The sequence below is a fragment of the Anopheles bellator genome, chromosome 1 (assembly GCF_943735745.2).
Source record: "Anopheles bellator chromosome 1, idAnoBellAS_SP24_06.2, whole genome shotgun sequence".
In the NCBI taxonomy this organism is placed as follows: domain Eukaryota; kingdom Metazoa; phylum Arthropoda; class Insecta; order Diptera; family Culicidae; genus Anopheles; species Anopheles bellator.
This window is the reverse complement of record NC_071285.1, coordinates 31,952,689-31,977,734: the sequence shown is the minus strand read 5'-3', so window position 1 is coordinate 31,977,734 and position 25,046 is coordinate 31,952,689. Positions and strand designations below refer to the sequence as shown.

General features: G+C 48.4%; 1 protein-coding gene across 1 annotated transcript in view; it reads right to left on the bottom strand.

Annotated features, from left to right (window-relative positions):
• Positions 1-25,046, bottom strand: part of LOC131211539 (homeobox protein araucan) — a 79,875-nt gene that overhangs the window by 24,272 nt on the left and 30,557 nt on the right. Inside the window, exons 2-3 of the mRNA XM_058205045.1 lie at positions 20,747-21,142; positions 6,572-6,690 (exon numbers count right to left, since the gene is read on the bottom strand). Of these exons, the coding sequence (XP_058061028.1) occupies positions 6,572-6,690; positions 20,747-21,142 (515 nt within the window). The remainder of the gene's footprint in view (positions 1-6,571; positions 6,691-20,746; positions 21,143-25,046) is intronic.

The window sequence follows — 25,046 nt, the reverse complement described above, 5'->3', positions numbered from 1 at the left end:
GGTGATGGAGATTTAAATTTACCCACGGCAACCCCGAACGAAAGCCCCGAAACTCCAGCGGGACCCACAGATTCGATACAATATTGAGACGCGCGAAGGTAACCTGGGCAATTTTCCCGTATTTTTTAATATTCTACCAACGCTCACGCGGTCGAGCCTCGGGAGTGAGCACAGCCCAGGACCGCATTCAATTTGACAAACACAAAGGCACCGCGCGAAAAGGTTCTATATCCTGATCGGGGCCCGGTCGGCATAGGTTCGCTGGGAAGACGAGAACTTTGGCGAGACAAAGATAGTCCCTAGAAAGGGGAAAAAAGCTGGACGGATGCTGCAAACAGGCGTACGGTTTGGCTTTAATACACTGCGGGCTGGCGAACACTGGCCCATATGTGTAAATAGCGGCCATTTTTTGTCATGCGCTTATCCTGGAGCGAAAATCTAGTGGCAGTTAACAATAACGTTTCACTCGGCACTCGTCACAGCTACGTCAGAGCAGCTAGGTTCGTTCGACCAGCGACGGAACCGGTCGGCGGGAACCAATAACGGATCGGATGTGAAATTGAATGAAAATCCGACATGGTGTCGTCTGCTGTTTTGCTCATACGCTCTCGTCTCACGTTCGCGTCCGCGTACAATATGTTGACAGTTTTCCGGAAAAAATCTTGCCCCCCGCGTACACACAGAGAGTGAGTGGCGACCAGAGTACCGCGAAACTGCTAACATGGCCCACGGAAAGCGTCGTCGTCGTCGGTCAGTGAAAAAAAAAAAAAACGCAGGACACTTTGCCGTGCCGTACGCGGGAAGAAGTGGTCCGAGAAGAACTCCCACGAAACCCCCAGGCTGGCTGGTTTCCCAGTCGCGGAATCGCACCGGACAAATTTCCGAGCTCGACAAAAACGCTCAAACTGCCGTTCGATTTCGTTCCGCCACAGGAAACGCAAAACACGATTTTTCATCGGTATTAAATCGGAAACTCAGCTCAGCGTCCTTCTGCCCAGGGTCGGAGCTTGCCGGCAGGATACGTACGGATGTGTGGACTGGGAAAAGCGTCTGCCGGATGGAATTGAACCGTCTCTCATACGGCGCGTCGGAGCGATAAATTTCCCAGCCATCATTGGCGCGGTGGAGATTGTGACTCTCGGAAGATATCACGGGCGAGGAATTCTTAGAAGCGATTTTATCGATACCTTCTCCCCGTGTTCATCGAATGTTTACTCCATCATGCCACGGTCGTCCGTTGCTCGTCCATCAAATTGGGCAATCCAGTCGATCGTGGAGCACACACGAGCATCGGCCATAAATATGATTTGCGCTTGTTTAGCCGATTGTTCACTCTCGTTGTTCCGAGAGCTTTCTCCCCGTTGGTTGGCCGTGCACGGGCGCGACGAAGCTTTTCTCAGGCACTCAGGCTGGCGACGTGGCTCTAATCCTGCGCCTCGTACCCCGCCCCAGAGTCCGGGGCGCAAACCAGTGACTTGAGAGAGAGAAGAACATGAAGATAGACTTCCAAGTGTGATAAATCAAATTACCCTCCGCTACGGGCGCCAGCCACAGCCACAGCGGAAGCCGTGCATTTGTCTTGGGTGTGTTTCTTTCCTTTCTCACTCTCTCTCTCTCTATCTGGCGAGTTTGGTGCGGAATTTCGGAAGAGATAAAGATTTATTCGGGAGTTCCGACTCGCATTCGCATCCGTAGACGAGAGATTCGGATGGGCCAGATCTATTGCCACTTAATTGCGGTGCAATTATTCGGTACGGCTGGTTGTGATTGGTGGCTATAATTGAGTGTTTTTAGTTGAGTTCAAACTGACGTGCAATAAACCATCGGTGGACGGATTTTCGGCCATGATTTATTGGCGGGCGGCCGGGCCTCTCGTCGGCGGCTGAGACCGCCGTGGCGCAGGGTGTGTCTGGGATATAAAATATTTGCACCATTTAGAAGAGCTTCTTCGCAATGGCGGACGACAGGGGCATTTCCAATGCTGTGGACCGAAGTCATGGACCGAATATCGCTTGGTTTCGCACCTCATTTGGAAGCAACACCCGATAATGGAGTTGCGTTCCCAAGCCAACGGCCAACTAACGAACATACAAAATTAGATAAGTCAAACAACCTCGGCTTATGCATGTCAAACAAACAGTGCGGCATCTCCCACCCAAAACCCAATTTACCCAACAAGCGTGGCCATCGATTCCCGCCGGTCGACGAATTGGAAATCGATCCGCTCTGGCTGACTATTTTTTGGATGACAAATTTTATCCAATCAACCTTTTCAAGCTGACACTTCGGGCTGAACGTGCAACAGAGACGGAGAGAGAGAGAGAGAGACGGAGAGAGAGAGAGAGCGAGCATTTGTGGAAAAGGGTACCACGGCATTTATTTTCCGCCCGACGTCGCGGCTGGCGGTGTTGTTGGTCGGAGGGCATAGGCGGGTAAAAACCGGTAGCAAAATTTAGAATGAATGATACCGACCCGTCACGAAAAGCCAATCGCATGTTCAGGAATGTGAATCCGATCAAACACTGTGTTTTTCGGTTGGCACGCTAAAACACACGCCAACCGATCGGCCTTCTTTTTTTGTGCGCCTTTTTTCGGCACGCACACGGTGCTACTACTTCCTCGTTAGCGCCGGACTTTATGAACTGGGAAGTTTGTCAGGAGAGCAGGAAGCCGCCACCGCCCTTCCCGGTGTACCCGGGGGTAGTTTGGCACGCAACGAGGGGGGGCGCTTGAGTACTGCGCAGATTTATGATTGTTGCATTTGTGGTAGTATCAATTTAATGCGCAAGACACGATGCGATACACCGCGTAACAACGTTAAATTGATTGCAGGTAATTTGACAAAAAAAACGGCCCATTCAATGTGGGAGTAAGAGCGAAAGGTAAAGGACGAGCAAACGAAGAAACAGAGCGAATGCTAAGAAGAAGAAGGCCCCTGGTGGTGGCAGTGGACATATTTTCATTCACATAATATTTTGAATCGGGATAGCTCTTTTGACGTTGAAGTTGAACCCAAGATGATGCATTATGGTTTTGAGGCAAGTCTTGATCAAAAAGATCCCGGGGAATGATCGCAGCAACACGCTCCTCGGTGCTTCTAGCATTTTTTTAGTTGCTCAAACTTCTCTGATACTCTTAAAAAAATTTAGCGTCATTTCATCATCAGTCGTGAAAATCGAGCAGTCGAGTTAAGCACATGTGTTTCTGAGCATGTTGGAGAATATTTTAAAATTGTAACAATGGATTTGAATGAACAACAACCAATAAATTTGTATGAAACTGCAACTGTTGGGAAGGTGTTTCCACAACAGTACTTTAAAGAATTCACAACGGAGGAGATAATGGAATAATCGCAGACGGAATGGAATTGCCAAACATAGAGTTTAGAAAATGTTTTCCTACTTTGGAGTAGCAAACAAATATCGTATACCGATTTTATAAACTAATTCCAGGAGCTTTTTGATCAAGGGCGGCACACATCACGATTTGGGCACCCAAGAAAAGAGGAGTTTATTAACATATTTAGACGTACAAATTGCCCATTAAAGCACCGCAACCGTATGGCTGCTGCATTCTACCTGAATTGAGCCATCGCTCACGCAATAGAGCCCCAAACGACCATCCTTGCCTTGCAATATTTTGCAGACAAACGCTGCACGAAAGTGCAAATCAAACCGCTCTGCGCTCTGCGTAGCATATCCGTTCACCCATTAATCAGCTCGCCAGCGTTGAACTCTTCAAAGCATCATAATAATCAGCAACAACAACCGGCAATCTATGTGGTGTAAACAAGCTGGGGGCCCTCTATCAACTCCCGCAGTATCCACGACGGCACTTTCATAAATTTCACATTTCAAAACAAACTCCGCTCGCTCCTACGCACCGGCGCTTGGTGGTCCTTGTTTTGAATGGGTAGAACGAACTTTTGGCTGGGTAGCCCATTGGGGGCCCATTGTGGTTTTGCCCGGTGGCTCCGGCAGGGTCTTGGTGTCGCTACGCTTCACCTTGCTTTCACACCGCGAGCAACATAATAGCTTCATATGTTATTCAAAATGGTTCTCACTGTGAAGTTGGCGGCCCGTTCTCGTTGGCACATTTATGGCTCGTTGTCCACCGCGTTCGGACGAGGCTCGCTGGAAGGGGTGCCCAACTGGGGGGGCCCCTACACTGATGCTGCCTCCGATAGCTGGCAGAGCTGTGTAATTAAAAATTAAACGTACATAGCTTAAGCGGGCCGCACCTTGTGCCCGGGTGCGTGTTTGCTATTTTCCGATTCCCGGACGACTGGAACCGGAATGTCTGTTGGGGCGATTGCAAATTCGCCAGCCAGTGGCGCATCGGCTTCATCGGCAGAGACGGACAACGATGGGCAAGTATTGTTTGTGATGCATAATTTCCGTGATTATGGATGTCGAATGGAACACGCTCCTGCGCACGTTAGGGAACGAAATTATCACTGTCTAGCAAATTCCGCTTCTCAAGTGCGACTGGCTATGCTGGCCAGCATAGCATAGCAGATCGTGCATACGTTCTGGACCAACAGTGTGCTCGGAGTATCGAGGTTTGTAGGGCATTTGTGAGTAAGTAGTCGAAACATAGAACACGTCACTCATAGCGATGGGATAGTAATCCTGCACTAGACGGGACCACTAGGTCTAGTGCAAGCGTTTTTACCACGCGTGAGGAATTTCTTTTCGTTGAGACCTACGAAAACACGATTGAATTATTATTATTAAAGTCTTAAAGATTGCCGCAATGTCTGTAGAATAGCCGAATTATGCAATTGAGTGGAAATAAATAAACAATTGAAAATGCATTAACATTTGAAGAATGTAATGTTTTGACAGTTAATATTAATCGAAAACTACAGAGAAGGATACGGTAAAAATGGACGAAAACCTTAAAGTATCGTTACAGTGTGAAACACGTGTCCAGCTCTCGCAGCAAATACATCGCCTGCCGTTTCTTCATTACGAGGAAGATTGTCACGAAATTTAGACAGGTGACAACATGCTATGAGCGAACTGGGGCGAGGCACGTTCCGCGGCCAGCATGCTGCTACCGTCCAGCTGGACGAACGGTGGAATTTGCAGCAAATGTGCAGGCAGCGCATAAGTGCAGGAAATGCAAGACCATCACGCGTTGCCCTTTTTTCGACAGCCCGATTATCAGCATATCGCTTGTGAAGCAGTTTTTTTTTTTTTCGTCCCTTGTCGTATCATCTGCATCGTTCGACCCCGTCTTATCAGCTGGCTCGGCTCCACGCAGCGAAGTATGCGGCAGCAGCAAGGGTCCTTTGGGGATTGTGCTGCGTTGTTACCAGTCACAGTGTCTCTGTCCGTGTGCGGCGCATTGCATGTTGACTTTTGTTCGGCTATAATTAGTCGCACCTAACCGCATTTTAAGTTCATGCAAATGTGTTGGCCAGTTGCGAGCGTGCAGCGGCGGAATCGATCGAACTATCTACGAACGAGATCGAGAGCCCGACCGACACTTTTCACATATCGTTTTTAATGAAGGGGGACCCCGTTACCTATGTCAGCATTGCAATGGGCATCGTAACCTTCCGCTGCTCAACCGGAGCTATTATTATATTACGAAACGTACACGACACAAGTTCATTCGTTTAAGTTTAAAAAATCGAAGAAAAAACAGTGAGGCCTCTTGCATCGAACCCTTGCAACCGAACCCTGCTCTTGAACCCTTTGGCTGGTGTGTAGCACAAAGTGTTTGGAAGTTTGATTATTGGCCATCCAAGAGGCGTCAACATTCAGCATATTGCCCTGCGTCACGCAGGTTCCCAACGGCAGAGATTAGCAGCTCTTAGGGCAAGGCGGCACAAACTACTAAATACGAAACTATGAAAGGGGCAATAGATCGTAGCCGTTTGCCGTTACAAATTTACGTGTAAAAAAACCCACCGAAATCGTGCATGTAATTTCCCTCTTCATACTCCTCGGAACCTGAGCCGGGGAAACATGAGTTATGCTATCGTTCGGAATGCTCGTCGTCCTTTCGTCGATTGTTGGGCGTGCGCTGGAAGCTTCGGCAAAAACCGATTGCCCGAACAGAGGCACGAAAAGCGGCATCGAACCAAAATAATAATAAAACAAGCCTGAGGGTCCTCGGCCAGGAAGGAAGTGACTACTTTTCCAGAAGTGTTGCCGTGGTTGATTCTGGTGGTAGCCAAATTGAATCAAACTCAAACCGCGAAGCCACCCCGTAGCGAGAGGGTGCTGCGCCGCGCGCGTATGAAGATATATCGACTCTCGAATGCCGCCACTTCCGGAAGTCGATGCCGCGTGCGGTCAGGGGTGGCCGTCCCGCCCGGTGGTGGCAGCGTGACTTTCGGCAGTTCTTCGGTTCGTGTCATCCACCCGTATTTCCAAGCTTCCGTCGATAAATTATTTTCTCCACTTACACCCTCTGGGGTTCCGTTTTGACCCGGGGGAGCCCCAGGACAATATGTTGGCCATCGTTTTCTTTGCGCCTCTTGCGGGGCCCACCGGTTTGGGGTGATCATTGTGCGAACGAAAGTCTCCCTTCTAGTGTTTAGGCGTTGTTCTCTTACCCATAGGCAGCTAAGGTTGGGTCGTACGGGTAGTATCCGGTGGTGGGTTGCAGTCCGGCGGAAGTCCACGCAGTCATGTCACTTGTTGGTCCGCTATCCTTCAAAGCATACGGATTGCTCTGGAATGAATGGAGAGGGCAGAAGGTGGAGAAAATCGCAATCAGAATCGGTATCGGTCGGTATGTTTGCATTGCACCACTTCCAGCCACGAAAAAAAAAGAGCCGTATGAATGCCTCGATCTCGATGAAGGTGGTGGAAATGAATGGCACAAACTGTAAACGATAACAAAAGAAACATGTTTTTTTCCAATGATTATGATCAGCGATCAGACACGCCGATACCAGCGCGGAGGCAAGTGCTGATAGGTGACGCTTCGCTCTACGATGCACCCAACGATGGCCAACGCCCGTGGCTCGTTTGGCTGTTCTTCTCGAATTAGCCCGAACAAAACAAAACAATTAACACTTTACGTTTTTACTGTTTTGCAATGCGCCGATGCGATGGCTGGCTTCCCGCGGAGTTATGAGTGAGAGTGTTTTTATGTTGCCCCCCTTTAGCTTATTAGCCGGATTCATTTCACCCTCATAAACGGGACCGGAGGGAGGTGTGCCGGGCCGGCCGGTTGCGCTGCAAACGAAAGAAGTCATCCAACTCCGCCAAGACACGGCCCGAGCGCTCTCGTTTGTTGCTTGCTTCCTTGCTTTTTACGATTAGCAAATATACTCCCAATGTTTATTTTTCCCTCGCCCGGTGCCACTGCATTATCGCCCAACTGAACCAACAGAAGTTCGACCATAAACGTAACTTGTTGCACCGGGAAAAAGCAACACTGCTGTTACGCCGAAAACGAAGGGAAGTTCCAGTTTCACAACATTTAACGCTAATTATAGAAACTGGAGATGGATCACTCCGGGCCCAGGGTTGGTAAGATTCAGAAGTACGACGAGCGTTAAACAATAAACGTAGCAAAACAAAGCCCTCTAAGCGGAGTAAAAAACTGTTAAAACACACATAAACACCGATCGGCGAATAAAGTTCGTACATATGGGGTCGGAGCAACAAGGGCACAGAGCGGACACAGGCATAAGGAAACGGAAAACGCCTTACCCCTGGACGGGCGGCACGTTTAACGAATGTTTTTAATGACCGCATTATGATAAAAATTCGCTGCTTAATTAGGACATTTTATTTAAAACAAAATATGTTTCGCGCATAAAATTATTATCATGCAACCATCGGGAGGGACCCGATTCGGGCATCACGGAGCGCCACACGTTTTCAGTTGGCGAGGCAGAACCGTCCGTGCAGTGTTCGACAAGAGGGGGGACACGACGACCAAACGAAGCAGCTTTGGGAACGGGTAAATCATAAATACATGTTTTATGCTCTGGTCGTGAAAAAGTTTTGTCGGAAAAATGTTCTGCGATACGATTCCGCATTTGTTTTAAGTATAAATACAACAGAAATGACGAGTTATAAAACAAAATGATGAATGTTTTTTTTGCGGAAGTCCCTAAGCATCACAACATAGCCGCGACTAGTGTAGTAGGAATTGATTTGAAACTAAACGCGCTGCTTCCCACTACAACTCACTCTCACGGGCGATCAGCAGCAGCTGCTGATCGTCGTAATCCATTTACTCAGCAATCACCGTGTGGCTTGCGATAACGAGCTACCATCGGGGATCTGGCAATTGGCATTAAACGGAATCGACGCGAGTTGTGTTTCCACGCCGTCGGTCAGCTTCGGCGCGGCAGATTTTACGATTCAATTATAACCACCCCGAACGCCAGTAAGGTGATACGAAAGTATCCTTTACATGCCATAAAACCAACAATAAAAGGGCATTTAAATAGAATGACGTCCTAAAGCGCACTCTGCTCATCGGGCTTCGGTTGCGCTCGTTGCACATCCAGAGCTCTTTCTTGCAGTGAAAACACGTTTACCAACGGCGCAGCAATCCGTTTGCCTTCAAACGAGGCACATTCGAAGTAATACTATTAATGATAGGGGCGCGAAAAAATACTTTAACCTCTCTCTCTCTCTCTCTCTAGTGACGCAACACTTTTCATGCAATTGATGCAGTAAGTATTCACCTTCAGCAAGTTATAACTATATATCCCGCTGACTGATTGACATCTTGCACATTGCAATCGATTAGTCGATGCGACGGCGACAACGGGCGACACATAATCAGTGTATTAAGTTTCTGTACCCACAAGTACTGTCCTGCCTTCCATTACTATTTATCATGCATTAATACGGCTATTAGCAACATATTTATACTTCACTTGGCTTACGCAAGCGAAAGAAATGACGCATATCCGAGACAGTGTCAAGAAAGTGTGGTAGCTAAGAGGCAATCTATTTATCAGTGGGACCTAAAATATTGCCGTGCCAAGGACTGTGAGGCAGTGGCGCGTCCGTTGAGGACCCGTTCGAGGCGGATGTCGGATGAGCGATGTTTTGCATGAGAGCTATTTTTCCCACTATCCTGAGCCGTATTTATAGCAAAGCCGCGCGTACGATTGTAAGAGACATACGTAACGAGTTTATGATAAGATGCAATTCACGCTGCTTTTACCAACAAGTCGGAACAAAATCACACCGTTCTAACGTAAGCCATAAAGAAGCATAGCGCGACCGCGAATGGTGTGCTCAATAAATCTATACGACTCTGGGCGACTCTTGGAGAGTTGCAGTGCTGGGATCGTAGTTCACCGTGGTGATGACCAAAGGCAGCACGAGGGCAGCAAAAACGTGACCGCAAAGTGGTGGAGGATACGCAACAAGCGCCTGTGCGCCTGTCAGTCAGGTCAGGTATTCCAGTTAGCCGCGGCCAAAAGTGGCATTCCGTCGATAAAAATTAAGTTATTAATTCCTATATTCGTCCGTTTACTTTCCACTTCACCTTCTCCGTTTCCCCAAACCCTCCGCTCCCTCGGTTTCCCACGCTTTTGTTCCAGTTTTCCAGTCGGCCCGTACGGCCCGCGGCCCTTTCTTAGACACACGCGGGACATGCGAGTTAAGCGAAACATAACGAAAACATCGTCGTTGATGAAAAAATTACTTTTAACGCATCATATGAGCCCGTCTTTTATGGGAATCGAAGCGTGTGCATGTTCCGTGCGTGTGTACAAACATACTAAATACAGTATTCGGTATTCGGAACGCTTCATCGCCGAGCAGGTGCTAATGAAATGAAATCGCCATGTACGGCGGCGGGGCCAGACGCCGCACCAAGCGCCAAGCACTTTGTCCGGCGTCCGGCCCACTAAGCGCATACTTTGGAACCCTTTCTTGGACGCAGCCGAACAGAACCGCCGCTCGCCGAGCAACGCCGGGACCTTTCCCTATTCTGGGGCTTCCAGCAGGCTGCATGAATAATGTCGGTCGCTTTTTCGTTTGTTTATTCATTAACGCTAAGAACGGTTGTAATGTGTGCATGAAACACCGATAGTTGCGCTTCTGGTAAAAGCGAGCGATGAACTGCTAATGCCAATTGACGATCAAGAGCATCCAGCGCTAATTTGATTGACGATAACGCTCACTGACGCTTTCGGAAAGGGAGAAAATTAAAATTACCCACAGTAGATTAGAACTACTTCTACGGTTACTACGGTCACTTCTGGCTCACCGCAACTCGTTTCGAAAGCACCGCACTCCACACGCACCGTTCCAAGGTGGCAACGTTATGATAATAAACTACATAAAAACTCCCCAATATTTGCGGCATAAAATCCCTCTCATCACAAGATTAACCGGGGATAGTGATGATGGAAAAGTCTCAAACCCCGAAGTCTGAATGCCGGAAAACTTTGGTGCATAAATCAGACGATAAAACCCTAATTCTTTGGCTACGAATTTAAATCCTTTTAATATTACCATCATAATCCTACTCTACATTCATTGAATTGCATATTTAAAGACAAAAAAAAACGGCCGAAAACGTTTGTCTGGGTTGTCTGTGGGCTGTTGAATTCTAAAGTGAGCCAGTGGAAAGGTACTCAACTGCGTGCTATGCAATGCTAAACCCATTTAGTGCATTTACTATCTTCCGGTTGAAACCGGTTCCAGAATGTGTGAAGAGTTTTTTGTTATGTTTGTGGTATCCAGTGGTTAGCAGAACAAACCCCTTATAGGTTATGGAATATTTACTACCTATAGAATATTTTCCAATTGATGTAGTAAATGTTTAACAATCCTCAAATACCATCGAAACTATAGTCGACTTATCTTAGTTGAAATTGTTAAAAAAATTTCAATATACACGTATTGTAATTTACTCGGCTTAATATATAATTCCAGAATTTTTTGAGATTATTAGTATACGGAGCATAAGAAAGTTGTGAGTATAAATATGGCCGATAACAGGAGCGGTGATTCTGAACGCAAAAGATACAATCTAATTTCGCGAAGCGCGTCCGAAGGTAACACAAAACGACTGAGAAGTTGTTTGTCAAAAGAAGCAGAGAAAAGAAATCAGCACTCCGCGTTACGACGATAGTAACGGAATTTATATTGTGTTAATAACAATATCAGAGTGACACTAAACATGCGGCAATGTATTAAGTTTTTAAATCACACGGTTGAATTTATTCCGCGGCTGCTCGGGCTGTTCTTTCTGTTTGCTTGTAGCAGTATAATTGCTTCCAGCCAAAGGCGCACTGTTAATCTGTTGCTCCGCTGCGGGCCGGCCGGCGGAGTTATTCGCGCGGAAAAACATAGAAGCGAACTGGGGAGCAAAAACTAAACCATACTTAACAGAGCACAAACTCGTAAAAACTCGAAACCAGTGTTGAAAAGATTAGTTTTACAACTTGATCAAAGGAGACGGCGTTCAAACGTCGCGATACGCTCACCTCATTCCGACGGGTTCGGGTTGTTTATGCGTCGCAGGTTAACTAGATGTTATTTAACCGATCGAAACCCGTTATGCTGGAAGCCGAGTAACATCTTCTTCTAGTGCTAGTGGCCGTCAAGAAAGCATCGGGACTCATAAAAAGCGTTTAACGGAATGGACGGCCGAGACGGGATGGAGAAAATTTGTCACTCATTTGCAGCTGCTACGGGGTGTGGTTTTGGCGACGAATGACCCTCGTACGGAACCACCGTGTATTTGACTGTTTGATTGATGACCCTGGGCATGCATGTAGGTTAGGTGCCAGGCTGCAAACGGACGATACTTTTGATGCAGTAGTTTCCGCTTGCCCTTTTTACATGCAAAATTTGTCGACAGCCCCACGTTGGCCCTTGCGCCGAAGACTGCCACCTAATTTTAATGTGACCCTTGCGTTTATCGCTTATCATAATTAGTGGTATAAGAAGAAGGGAAAACAACACAACGATAGCCCTTTTTTGTGACTTCCGGCATACCCATTCCAGCGTTGCGAGTCAGTGTACGGAAAATGATTAGAATTGGTGCACGGCGAAGAAAATTTAACTTCAGACCGTCAAGGAGGCGAAGATCAGGTATCAAATACCGGTAGCATAATAAGTATAGATTATTACCAACTTATTACATTACATTACGGCATCACATAATAAGTTGGTAGTTAATTAGATTCACCCTCCGCATTGACGCTCGACGTTGCTCGCTCGGTTTATTCATTTCTGCGGAGAAGGATCACTTTTTGAAATTGCGCCTCAGAAATAAAAAGCAAATAATTGTCGAAAAAAAATGGTTTTGGATCCTTTGAAAAGATCTGCTTAAAATTGATATAAAGAGAGTGATGCTTGAAAGCCTTATTGGAACATAAACTTTTCTCACTTCTTTTCACTAGTTACGTGTGTAGTGGCCATCAATTTTATACACGCTCTTATTGGTGTTACCGTGAGGGGTTTTTTTTCTTATTACCTGCGTGCAACGATGTGCGTGGAGCTTCGCCGAAGATCACACAGTACTGACGGCCGGATAATCATCATGCTTAACTAACAATACAATACACTTCCAATTTGTACGGCTTGTCAAAAGAGAAAAAAAGGGCCAACATAGAAGTCAATGTTATACATCCTCGATAGTTTCGCCCGATCGTGCAGTCGATGCAGACATGCATATGCACCCGCGATCGCCGATCCTTCGCGAACGGGCCCTGTCTGAGTTGGTAGCTTTTCCTTCGTTTGTGCGAGGATAGTAAATTCAGACACAAGTCAACGTGGCAATTTATGGCTTACAGATTTCACGCATTTTCCGCAAGATAAATATAATATGAAAACTGAAACATACCGCAAAAAACAAGTAAAACACCGCAAGATGCATAGGCACGAAGACTCCACCGTCTTGCCTTCAGCAATTCAGTACACACGGGACTCGTTTGGACCACATTCGATCGCGCTTTTCGGTTTCGGTTGGCATTGGTTAAGGTGCCAACGGCTGTCAGAAACGGCAGCCAAACCGTTCCTGGTTTGGCCGCGACGACCGAAGAAGCCACCCCGGGGCGCAAACTGCTACAAGGCAAGTGGTGTGGGATTGACCCTTTGGCTTATCGGCCCCGGAAAATCATCGACGAAGTCTACTGTCGTTGAAGTAATTTTTCTTTAAACGATTTGCTTCCTGCACCTTTACCATGCCACGATCGTTAGGCTTGCGCGCACGACGACGGCCATCGGCCATTCGGTTGTGGGGTTGCTGCTGCTTGGTACAATGACGATCATTCACTCTGCCATGCTTGCAAGGGATTCGCCTTGATCACTCCATTCATAAATATGCTTCGAATGAAGATTTAGATATCTGTGACGCAACGAGCTGTGTTCGCTGGACGATTGAACCGTGCGCAGGCTGCACGCGGGAAACGAATGTGAATGAAGAAAACGGAAAAGAGCACAGCATTGCAAAGATATAAAATAGAAAATGGAAAAAGGGGAGAAAAAATGAGTCACTAAGTTGAACTGGTGAGTCGTCCTGTTTTTGCAATTTCTAACTCACCCATTCACAGTGTCCTGTTCAATATCATTCTTAAGCGGATTAGCCCAATGTATGCATGTTACTTTACGCTATTTAGGATCATTTTGTCAACTAGGCTTCTGGAAACAACAACCGGCAGCTTGGGTTACCTGTGCGTTATTCTTTCTGTCACACTATTTTTAAAACCCTTGCCAAGTAATGTAACACTAACAAAAGAGCATGAGGCGGGCAATTTTCGACCGAAAATAAAATTCCAGGCTTACATGTTGTGCAGCGGAGGCCGTTTCATGATGACACCAACGGACCATATCCAAGGCGATGCAAATTCCGATTGTTTCTTATAGAATATTCAAATTTCATTTCAGTTCCCCTCTTTCGCACATCCTTCCATTTTATCGAAAAAGAACACCAAGAAAGGTTGAGATATTTTTGTGTGGTGCGAAATACGTATGATTCTACCGAGAAACAAAAAAAACCGCGTGATGTAGAAAACCCGCAGCTACAAAGCTGTATGCGCCGATTCAGGGTTTCTTCAACCAAAACAAGGAGCACACCGAAGGAGAAAAAAAAAATGGACCCAGTTTGCAATCGCGATGTGTCGCAAAGCATTTTGTGTCTGCGAGCGATCGGCAGCGGTGATGTAGATTACAAATACGATTTCTATATATTTTATATTGCCCGATTCACACAATCAGTGTGAACTATCTGAATTGCTATGCTGCGGCAGCAGGACATAGCCCACGGCGGGTCGCGAGTGGATCGGGGGTGATGATCTTCTGGCGATCGGTTTGTGGCCACAGTCGTGAGAGCGAGCTGCGAAAACAATGGAGCACAGCTGCTCGATACGACCGCGAAACTATGCAGCCGGTGAGATGAGGCTGCCGTGTAGAGTTCCGGGAATTTTTGACTCAATTCTTGGCAAACTTCGCGACGCGACGATCGTTTGGCCGCTCGGTGACGGTGTTTCCGGTGAGCAGCGGATCGAAAATTCGTGCCGTAAAGATGCCGTATGGATCCCGCCTTCAACCCGTCTCGGTTTCGGTCCAGCTCCGGGTCCGGGCGAAAGATTAATTTACATTCTTTCACAAGGGCGAGATTTAGTTGGCACTTCGATGGTCACTAAAAAAACAAACACCCGGTGGGGGAAAGGGTATCGTTCCATTCCGTTTCGGGCGGACCGTGTTGCGGTGCGTTTTGTGGGAAAACCACACGAAACCAGTGGGGCCAGTTTCCGTCCACCACTGTTGGGTAATGGGTAGCCAGGAATGTAAATTGTTTGATCGCAAGTAAAGTAATTAGTTGAGGATCATCGTTCGATACGAGCGATAGGATTTCGATTTCTTCACCAGGAATGTGACGCTCTCTGTGTGTGGAGCGAGCTTTATTCACTTTCGTAAAACTACGATAATCAATCCGACGACTTGGTGGGCCTCAAAATTAGTGCGATTCGCTTGGCTGCGCGTTCAATTAAGATGCAAATGGAGATTTACATCATGCTTTTTAGTATAGTTTTTTGGGGGTTCCCTTACTTTATGGCTGGCGGTCAAGGACGGGATGGTAAGTAGGTGTGGAAGGTAGAAGGCTGAATGAAACTGGCTGCCAGTTAATGATAGGTTCGCGTTCCTACCAGTTGTCGCTCATCATGTTTTTGATTCCCTCGTTTTCCCCCCCAAAAAACGCCGGGAACATTAATTGCGCACGAATGAAAGAAGTCATCTTAGATTTTTTTTCTCCTCGATCCCCCCTCGATGGCGGCACGGACAAACGTTGGGCGAAAGAGGAGTCTCGTAGGTGGCCCCGGACGTCCCGGACGAGGTGATAAAAATTGGTCATGATGGATACGACTCTTTCCCGAATGTGGTGGGATACAGTCGACCCCGTAGCTCCGTGTTAGCTCCCGACACGACGCACGAGGCAAACCAAATTTAATTGGTGGTCCCCTTTCGCCGAGGCGGCCGAAGGGTTTTTGGGGCCTGCTCTCTGTTGCTTCCCCGTCGGTCGGTCTCGGTGGTGGTCTGCTCTCTTTCCGCCGGACCGCGGCTGATGTGGGTGTTCTCCCGGTGGTGCGAAAGTAGTTGACACGGGAGGTCCACCAGAGACTACTGCTACGAAGAATGCCTGAGGAAGAACACACACGTGCAGACGGTGACAAGATTGACACTTTGGCCCTCGAATCCGGTGGGCGCAGCAGAGCGAGAACGAGAAAAATTCCCTCTGGGTGGCACTCATCGCTACCGGCGGGATTTTGGAATAATAAAATTTTGAAATCATTATTACACCTCGTTAATTCTTTCTCTGCCCCCCGCTCGGTGTGCAGTCGTTGTCCGAATTCGAATTGACACCATCGATAAAAGTCCTTAAAAGGGGAGGAAACTTGAGCCAATTCGTAAGCAGCCGCACCACGGAGTCTGGGGCGGATTTGTTAGAAAAAGGTGCCCGATAGGTGCCATTTTCAGTAACATTCATGCCACGTAAATGCGAACCGCCGGTGCAAGATTCCTACCGGCCATTCTTTCCGCTCACGGGGCAAAGGTGACGACAAGATGAAGTCCCGCGCACACAGGAGGCAAAAATATTACTTCAAAGAACAGCAAGCCAATGAATGAATGTAAATGAGTCGTTCGTATCGACGATGTACTACCCTAAAACCCACAATCCGCGTTGGGCCGCGTCGGGACCCAAAACCCAGCACACGCTATAAAGCAAGAGGGCCCAAAAAAGGAGCAAGAAGCCGGGCGATATAGTAGCGCTTTGCGGTAGGATCTGACCGGAGGAGCTGTGTGCCAAGGAACATGCGAGGAAGGCCACACGGTCGACGCTGGCGACCGACCAGCCGGCCGAACCGAAACGAGCCGGAGGCACACGCGTTGTCGTAAGTAAATTTGAAATTAGATAAAATGAAACTGTCAATTAATTTTATTCTCAGCAAATAAATTTCGCTCCGACATATTCGCTCCGCATGTCGTCCTTCCCTCGTATGGGCAGCATTGTTGCCGCTTTCGAGGCCGGCCTTTTTGCGAGATTCGAGCCTCCAAGCTTCGGCTCACCCCGCAGCCGGACCTTTAATATTGACCTTTTTTCAACGTTTTTTTTTTGTTTTTCGTTTGGCGAGTTTTGGTGGTCCGACCGAATAATTAAGTAAAATTGTTTTCGTGCTTGTAACTAGCCTCACTCTCTTAATCTTGTTCTGCGTCTTCCCCCCCGAGTGCCGGGGTTCCACTTGGGGCCGGCGGTTCATCTTTTCCGGCCGGTCGATCCATAAATTTACAGTCTCTCCTGGTCGTGCCGCCCGTTTTACCGGGCAACGTTCGAAATCTTCTCACCTTTCGGTCTCGGCCTGTGAGTTGAGGTGCAGTGCAGTTCGTACAAAAGGTACACCGAAGCGAACACTTTGAAGAATTGTATGTACGTAAATGAAGAAAAATTTAAATTTTTACTCAAAACCAGCCTTACTCGGCCTTTGCCGATAATGGTTTCTGGTGGATTGAGGGTTGAGAAAGGAATTCCTACAGTACGTCCCTCGACGTTCGTCGCCTATGAAGCTGAAGCTGAAAAGCTTAATTCTGTTTGACCAGTGAGGATAGCATTTTTCTGCAATCTTTCTGGAACGCAAATCTCGCCCAACACTTGTGTGCCGATCATCATTTTCTGACCGACCGCAATTGCATGATTTTTTTGGCTTAATCGGCACTAAAATGAGTATTTTCCTGATTTTCTTGATAAAGTTTATGCTGTAAAGAACCCCAATTTAACAACACACCAAACAGGATTTCGAAACAAATGATGTTAGGGGGCCGGAAGAGCCCTGGTTGTATGCTGTCGAATATGTTGCGTATCAATGTTCGTGAAAAATACAACCCATCCTGTCCCCCCCGCATGTTGACACCAGCTGGAGGACGGAAAGGGGGCAGAAAGAGCTTTTCTGAACTCTTTGGATCGATTGATTTCCGCTGTTTGCTGTCAAGATATGTCAAGCACTCTTCAGGTCGGAACCCCTCAGGTCGCTGCTCGCGTTAGAATATGTAAGCCGCTGTTGTGTTTCATGTGGGGCGACACAGTGCAGATAACGTAACAAACGGGGCTTGGTGGAAAAACTAGGAGCGGGGTGCACTCTAGAAGGACTCAGAAATGAAATGCCCCCAATATTGGCGCGGCCTACCTGTTCCTTGAAAGGGACTAAATAAACCTAAGAGCGTCGGTATATCAAAGTAATGCAAACGGGGTCGAAATTGATTGCCTTTTTCTGTACGATCGATGCCTTTTTACGGAGCACCGGTGTGTAGTGTATTTACATTGTGGAACTGTAACGGTACCGTTACCCTACTATCATTAATATCGTACCAAAAATCGCTCGTTGGTTAGGATTTTACATTTGGCTTGGTTGGGGTTGAGAAGTCGAACGAGACCACATGAGAACGGAAAAAGTATTTATCACTGTGACCTGCACGAGGCACCGGGTGCGTGAGCCACTCAAACAAGGCCAATCCTAGTGTCTACGATACCGCACCGTCTTGCTCGATAAGCATCGCTTCCCGGCTGTCGCCGTGTAAAGTGTTGCCCAAGCGTTATTCGTGTTTTGACATAATTATGGCGAACGATAATCAGCCCATTATTACGTTATTTGACATTATTTCAGCTGTAGCGAAGGCCCGTGGAAAGCGTCACCAAAGTGCCCCTGGTCCATCTTCGTGAACGAAAAAGGCCAGCCCAGTCGGCCATCAGATGGCTATTGACGTTATCGGCCCTCGGCTAACACGCTATCCTCCATTTTTGGGGGTGAAATAATTAGTTAATAGGTTATCTTGTGCCAAACGGCAACACAATCACCCCAGGGCCGGAGCCGGACTTCCCCTCTGGCCGGTAACGCATTTGTTCTGATTTGTTTCCGCTATGCTTCATTTAGGGACATCGATCGGGTGGAAAAATTAATTTCTAAACTCAGCACTAACGTCACCGTCGACCGCGGGTCGATTAGCTGCCACCGATCTGATAAGCCCCGATTCGTCACCAGGATATTACCTGGATGCCATATGGCCATCGGTTGACGATGTGGCCGCTTAACATACGGCGGAGAATATGATTCCCTTTCTGATACAAATGTGTTCCACTTCCGTCAGATTTTGTGAATATGATTTATAAACCATAAAATATTATGTATGGATGTTCCAAGAATCTTTTTGCGAACACGTCAATAATGCAATGATATTTTCATGAATTGGTGCTCAACAATTCACCCGTCGACAAAACCGTTCCCAGTATGAAATCGAATACCAGTAATCTGCTTACATCCCAACCCGACCAGCCAAGGAATGGTGCGACCGAAGGAGATTACCTCCGGAGCTTTAAGAAAGTAACTAAACGGCACCACACACTGCCACAAATCGGGTGTTCCAACGAAAACCTCGGTGTGTCTAGAAATGCAGCACGACACCATCTTAGCCGTTTTGCTGTTGCGGCGCACACCACTGCAGCAGTACACTAATTCCCTACGTGCACGGGCACTACGGGAACTATGCTCCAGTGCCACACACACTCGAAACGGGCTCCCAAGTTGCGCACGAGTAGCGGGGTGCGGTGTTCGCAGAACGAGGACAATCGCCCAAAGGAAACCTGTGGGTAATTTCATATTTAAAGCAAAAGGGGTTTAATTTACATCTTGTTATACATTTATTTTAAGTACACGGACACGCTGGCCACGGCGACAAGGAATAATAACGATCGAGAAGGAGCAACACCAAGCTGGACGGACGATAGTGGTGGTTGGTGGGTACAAAGTAAAACTACATACCACCGCCATCATGCTTCTTATGCTTGGCTGGCTGGCTGGCTGGGTGTCGTGCGGAAAAGGCGGCACGGACCGGGCCCGTCTGGGGCCGTGTTCTAACCTAGCTACGGGCTGCATTTGACCATCCACTGGGTTAGTATAGCCGTGTTAAATAAGCGCATACCTACAGAAGAACGTAAGGATGCACGTCGGAACGTCGCCTGAGTTCCTACGCTATGAACATCCACACCGCAACGCATGCGCCTGCTGCAAGAGCTTTACGACGTTTTACGAATTGTGCCGTAAGATTTGGTAAATGCACTTTCACCGAGATGCATTACACGAGTAATCCCTTTCAGTGGTGAACCGAAGGAGATTCGTGCCAGGAAACTACAGGGTGAGCAAATTAGGGTGTATTTTTTCATTTGGTTATAAATAAAAATCGGCCCAATATTTGTCGATGCCTGAATTTTTATTTGAAAGGTTGATTCTTAACATTGATGTATTAAATACAATGTTGGTTGCAGAAAAATGAAAAATATGGAAAATTTATTTCCAAATTTTGATGCCATTGCCGAAACGGATACAATCGAAAATGTACTCAAAAACAGGTCGACCGAAGATGCTACCGAAGATGCCAAAATTGTTTTACGTAAAAATGGTTAAGAATCAACCTTTCAAACAAAAGTTCAGGCATCGAAAAATATTCAGCATTGCACGCTAATTTGCTCACCCTGTATAAAATCGATTAGGTAGTGGGGCGTTTGACCAAACAAAAATTTGGCGATCGTTCCAACATTTTCCTTGCCATTGCTTTCTAGAGAGACGAAACAATCAAAGTAGGCACCATGTGTTTTCCCCGACGCAAAAAATGTGACTGCGAAATTCGCGCTGCTTCGCGGTGAAAAATCCGCGCTTTAAGCTTGCCTCGGCCGCTGCCAAACTACCGAAATGGCAACACGCACACACTCGAACGTCTTACCGCGGGTCGGAGTCGAGGTAAGAGAGCCGCTTTTCCGCGGCCGGCAAAGGGCACACGCACGAAAGCGTGAACGAGCAATTTCCAGTGTGCGAGGAGCTCGAAAAAGAAAGGGTCCTCCCTCCCGTGTGCTCGGGCAACTGTGCTCGGGTGAGTGGTTCCGTGACAGGAATACGAAATACAAGGCTCATTAAGTGCCTTTCCATGGTGGCCGCGCACCGCGCCGCGCTATGCTGGCGGTCGGTTGCCGCGGGTTGCGCTAGCCGCCCTCCCGATGCTTTTAGTACGAGGCGCGCGCGCGGCGTCGTCGTTGTGACAACTTTAATGGGCTTTTGCGACCGCGAGAGAGAGAGAGAGAGAGGGAAAAAACGGCCAACCTTTTATGACGGTTTCCATCGTGCGAATCTTTTCCGAATCCGAAACATCCGAAACCCGGGAGAGCACCGGGAGAAATGGGCGCTTTAACTTTCTGCTTCCTTCTCTTGAGAGTGTTAATGAAAGGGGTGAGGGGGGGGCACACAACTTACCAGTGGGGAATAGAAGGCCGAGCTGTCCACCCCGATGCTGGGGTACGGGTTTTGGTCCGTCGACGGGTAGGGCGTCCCGTAGACGCCCACGCTCCCGGTGGGAATCCGCGAGTAGCCGGACAGGGCCAGGCGCGCCGAGTCGTACTGGCAGGAGCAGACCGTCTGCCCGGACACCGGATCCGTCATAATCGGCCGGCCGTTCTCGCAGCAGGACGTCGCCGGGCCGCCGCCCGGAGCATTGTTTTGCGAGGTCTGCGAGACGGCCCCAGGGCTGAGGGCGCCGGATGGGGCCCCGGTGGCCGACCCGCCCGGGCTCAGGGACGGTGCGTGCGTCGCGGAGATCGGCGACTGGGAGCTGGCGGTGGCGGTCGTCGTCTGCCCACCGCTAACCAGCAGCTGCGAAGAGGGGAGGTGGGAGAAGAAGAGGACAGAAAAGGACATTCATCAAAAAACCACTCGAAACCAGTGACCCATTGAACAGCGGAGAGCGCGCGGCGGCGGCGGCCACCGAAACCGCAGCCGGTTCACATTTTAATTAAATTATTATGACCATCGATGCCATCCCACGCCCAATCCGATGCCACCGCGATCGATCATTTCGCGCTCACCCGTCCGTAATAATCCCCCGGCCGAGTGTTAATATACCGTCAAATATTGTCTCGTTCACTTCAACGCCGTGTCCCGACGGACGGGTGATGGGCGAGCCGAAGGCTTTTCGGGGTTTGCTTTCGAAACCACACCCCGCCGCTTCGGGACAGGATAACAAACCCAGACATTTGCAACAAGACGAAGACGACGATCATCATCGAACCGGCCGGCGGGGGGGGGGGAGAGTAACACGGAAAACGCAAACAAATCCCCAAACGGTCGACGGCGACGACCGGTCAGCTCGGGCCACTTGCGCTCTAATAGACACACGGAATAAGGAGGACACACCAACCAAGGGGTGGGGGGGGACAGCAGGAAGAAAGAAAACGAAACCAGAAAAACCACAAAACGCGCAACAGTCTTAAATAAATAATGAATCTAATGGTGGCGGCGGCGTTTCTGGGGTTTCCGCCCGAGATCTAAAACAAAAGCAACAGGCGACCTGGGGAGGGGGGGGATGGGTCTTGGAGAAGTAAACCGGCGGAAAAGAGTCAAGACGAAGGAAGAAAAGAAAACGGAACAATCGACAAGACCCTTGGGGGGAAGGGAGGGGGGCTTAGGCGCAATGGGCGACGTTTGATGACGCTGACGTGTTAATGATTGGAAGGGGAGGGCCGCGGAAGAGGCGTGGAATTGGGGCTAGTTTGCCTCCGCTATTTCCGGCCTCAAGCCCGCCCGGTTTCCTTTTAAGCTCCGAAATCTCTAGCACGGAGCCGGGCATGGGCATCTCTAGTTACACGGTGACCCAGAAGGGCGCAATCGCTTAGCTGGGCCGCGATTAGTTGCCCGAGCTAATTCTTCCTACTAGATAATGAGCGATAAGTAGCGAGGGAAGAAGAAGAACTGTCGGCGGGACAGTGACATCGACCATGGTGTGGCCAGTCCCGAGATCCCAACCGCCAAACCCCGAAAAAACCGCGAGACGAGGCCAACCAAGAAACCACACCGAAACCATGGCGACGAAGAAAAGGAAGAAAGCGAAAGCCAAACAGCGGGGCTCGCGATGGCGTACGACCACCAACCCCTTGTGGGAGTCTGGCAGGGGGGTGGGGGGGCGGTCCTGCTAACCACCTGTCTACATGTCACCTTCGCGTTTCGCCCACCTTCGCACCCAGCGCCGCCTCCCGGAACCGACCGGCCGAAGCAATCTCGGACAATAATGACAATCCACTTCAAACGTCCGAAACCGTCCGAACCGTTGAAGCGTTTTCATTCGATTTTTCAACCTCAGGGTCAGGGCAGGGCGAGGAGGGGTCCGAGGCACCGGGGATGGCGGAGACGGAGCGCGAAGACGGTGAAGAAAAATGTCGAAAATAATCAAACGACGCGTCGCGCGTCGCGTTCTACAAACGTATCAAATTACTCGATGATAGAATGCATAGTCAATTTGATTTTAATATTTGTCATATAATATGTTAATTTACAGTTAAAGGCGATTAAAGGTTGGTGGCCGGGAAGATGAAGGTGTGCGGATGAAGGCGTGTGTGGGTTTCTTTGCATTCTCGGACCCGAGCCCCGTGTCGGAACGGTGGTCGGCCGAAGAATAGTTTGAATTTATTATCCCTCCCCTCGAAGAACCCGGGCACATTTCGTTTTCGGCACGACCTTTTCGTTGCATTACGGCGTCCGGATGCGTCGACAGTATCCTAACAAATGATGATAGCCGAAAAACTGCCAAATGCAAAGTTACGCCCACACAAGGCCCGGTGGTGCATGCCGGGTCCGGGACACAAGGACGGGGGCCCGACCGAAAGATGTGGCCACGATTGTGTTCGCAAAAGAACGCAAGGACGAAGCCGGGGGGGGGCGAGAAAACTAAAATCAATATCTTATCCGAGAGCGGGGTAGGGTTTAAAATGTTGATCAAAATTTAATCTTATTCAAAATGACCAGACAAATGAGACTGGGGCCATAAATCTTCCACCCCATAAAGTGTGCCGGGCGTTAAGAGACGGGATTCTAACGAGACGGTATGAGAGACGACGACCAATTTGTCTTCTTCTTCTCGGACTCGGTATTAAAAAGAGTTTTTGGACCCAACACCCGGATAGTTCTCGACACCGAGGGCTATGTTATCATCGATTGCACATAGAACCCTGAGAAAGGGGCTCAGGTAGATCGGATCGAGTAATCTAGCCATGGCACGGCCACTTCACGGCCGGGTTGTTCTTAAACAGCTTTATCGGAAAAAATAAACCGCCACAAATACGCAACCTTCTGCGTATTTCTAAGGTCTGCCAAGAACGAGCGCGATAGTTTATCACTTATCAAAGGCCCCGTTACCGGTCTGAATTGTTTGCAATTTGGTGTGACTTTTGCTGAACAAACCCCGTTCGAATGGGGCGGAAAAACAATTTGTCACACACTCGCTAGTTGAGTTGTAGTTTACCGTTCAATTCGAAACAAAAGTTTCGCCTTAAAATGGAACACAAAAATACAGCGTTCGGTGGTTTCGCATCATTTAAAGGCAATTACAGCAACGGGGAAAAGGTTGCTCCAAAGCTGTGTAATTTATTAGCGACGGTACACGCTATCGATTGCTCGCACAAAATGCAAATCAATTCGCTACGCCTCTCGAATGCCACGCGGAAACAGAAACAATTAGCTCGAATTGATAATTAGAATTTAGTAGGCAATGAAAATTTGGGGCTCCCGCGCGAAACTCAGTCTTGGGCGGCGCTGTCGATAGGCCTTCCGATTGAAATTAAGGTTTTTCACCAAGATACCCGGTCGGGAAACTGGTCCTTTTCTTTGGCGCGCCTGCCCGCCTTCAGGCACGCAGCTTCCTCTCTCCGCTTCCTCGTTACGACTTTTGCCTTTTCCCCGGCCGTTCGGGTGTTCGCTTCTAGGCTACCGAAGAGTCTTCTGCCGCTTTTTTGCCCGCTGTCATAGAGTCCGGGCCAGTTTTGCATTTGATCGCACTAATTTTAACGATGTCTTAAACAGAATTAATTTTGTGATTTATCTTCGCGGTTACTGGGAATCCTCTACGCTTTCCTCAGTCGGACGCCAGTAGGGGGATGCGGTTTTAGCGGTCGGTAACATTACCGGGAGTTTGAAGCGAACCGTCCCCGCACTGTATAGAGTTGTTTTTCTACAAATCAAACGGCGGCCGATTTAGCGGCTGCTTCGGAGGCTAATTGCTGGGCATCGGGGTGTTTGATGTCTGTGCGGTGAACTTTTCGAGGCGAGCCTTTTGCATGGGGCGTGTGGGGGGTCCTGGCCTCCCACCAAATGGCCGGCTCTTTAATTCTGCTGCTGCATTGTGTGTGATGTTTGATTGGTCATCAAATCATAGTTAGTATGACCCGTCGTTTATGCTCTCTTGAAAACCATCATAAACTTGTTTAACGATCCTTGCGGTCCCCCCCTCCTTTCTGAGGCACTAAGTAACCATTTTATTTATGGGCCTTATCCCCAAATAATAACACAATTGCGGCGACGTCCATGTCCACTACTATCTTTCGCATTGAATCGTTGGCTCTTGACAAATAATTTAGTGCCTCTAATGACGCACACATCATCATTATCATTAATAGCAGCATTCCGGTTCCAGCTTTTCATCATTCCGCCTCGTAAAGTGGTTTATTGTTCAAATTCGTAGTCATAAATGTTATTACTAGCTACTTGTTTCGTTGGTTTTGCACTAGCA